Source organism: Neopelma chrysocephalum, unplaced genomic scaffold, assembly GCF_003984885.1.
Source record: "Neopelma chrysocephalum unplaced genomic scaffold, ASM398488v2 Primary Assembly neopelma1_95723, whole genome shotgun sequence".
NCBI lineage: Eukaryota > Metazoa > Chordata > Aves > Passeriformes > Pipridae > Neopelma > Neopelma chrysocephalum.
This window is the reverse complement of record NW_020924386.1, coordinates 6,826-7,312: the sequence shown is the minus strand read 5'-3', so window position 1 is coordinate 7,312 and position 487 is coordinate 6,826. Positions and strand designations below refer to the sequence as shown.

Here is a 487-nt window from a genome sequence, read left to right as displayed (position 1 = left end):
TGGGGGAAAAGGGGAAAAATGGGGCAAAAGGGAGAAAAATGGGAAATGGGGAAAATGGGAAAAATGGGAAAAATGAGGAGAAAAGGGGGAAAAATGGGAAAAATGAGGAGAAAACGGGAAGGAGGAAAAATGGGGGAAACAGAGAGAAAATGGGAAGGAAAGGGGAGAAAACGGGGGGAAAACCCAGGGAATAAACGGTGGGAAAAGGGTGAAAAAAGGGATTAAAATCCGGCAAAAAAGGGGGGAAAAGAAGCCCTTGGAATTCCAGGCATTCCCAGATCCCAGGGAATTCCCACCTGGATGATGCTGGTGCCGATCTTGAAGTTGCTGAAGGATCTCATGACGTCCTGGCTCAGGGATTCCACGGAGCTTTTCCACGTGCTGGAGAAGCCCCGGATGAGCTGCGTCGCCCGGGCTGCAACGGGAATGGCATGGGAATGTCATGGGAATATCGTGGGAATGTCACGGGAATATCATGGGAATATCA

General features: G+C 49.7%; 1 protein-coding gene across 1 annotated transcript in view; it reads right to left on the bottom strand.

The window, feature by feature from the left end:
• VPS52 (VPS52, GARP complex subunit) overlaps positions 1-487 on the bottom strand; it is a 7,570-nt gene that overhangs the window by 1,296 nt on the left and 5,787 nt on the right. Inside the window, exon 7 of the mRNA XM_027708209.1 lies at positions 297-415. Coding sequence (XP_027564010.1) covers positions 297-415 — 119 coding nt within the window. The remainder of the gene's footprint in view (positions 1-296; positions 416-487) is intronic.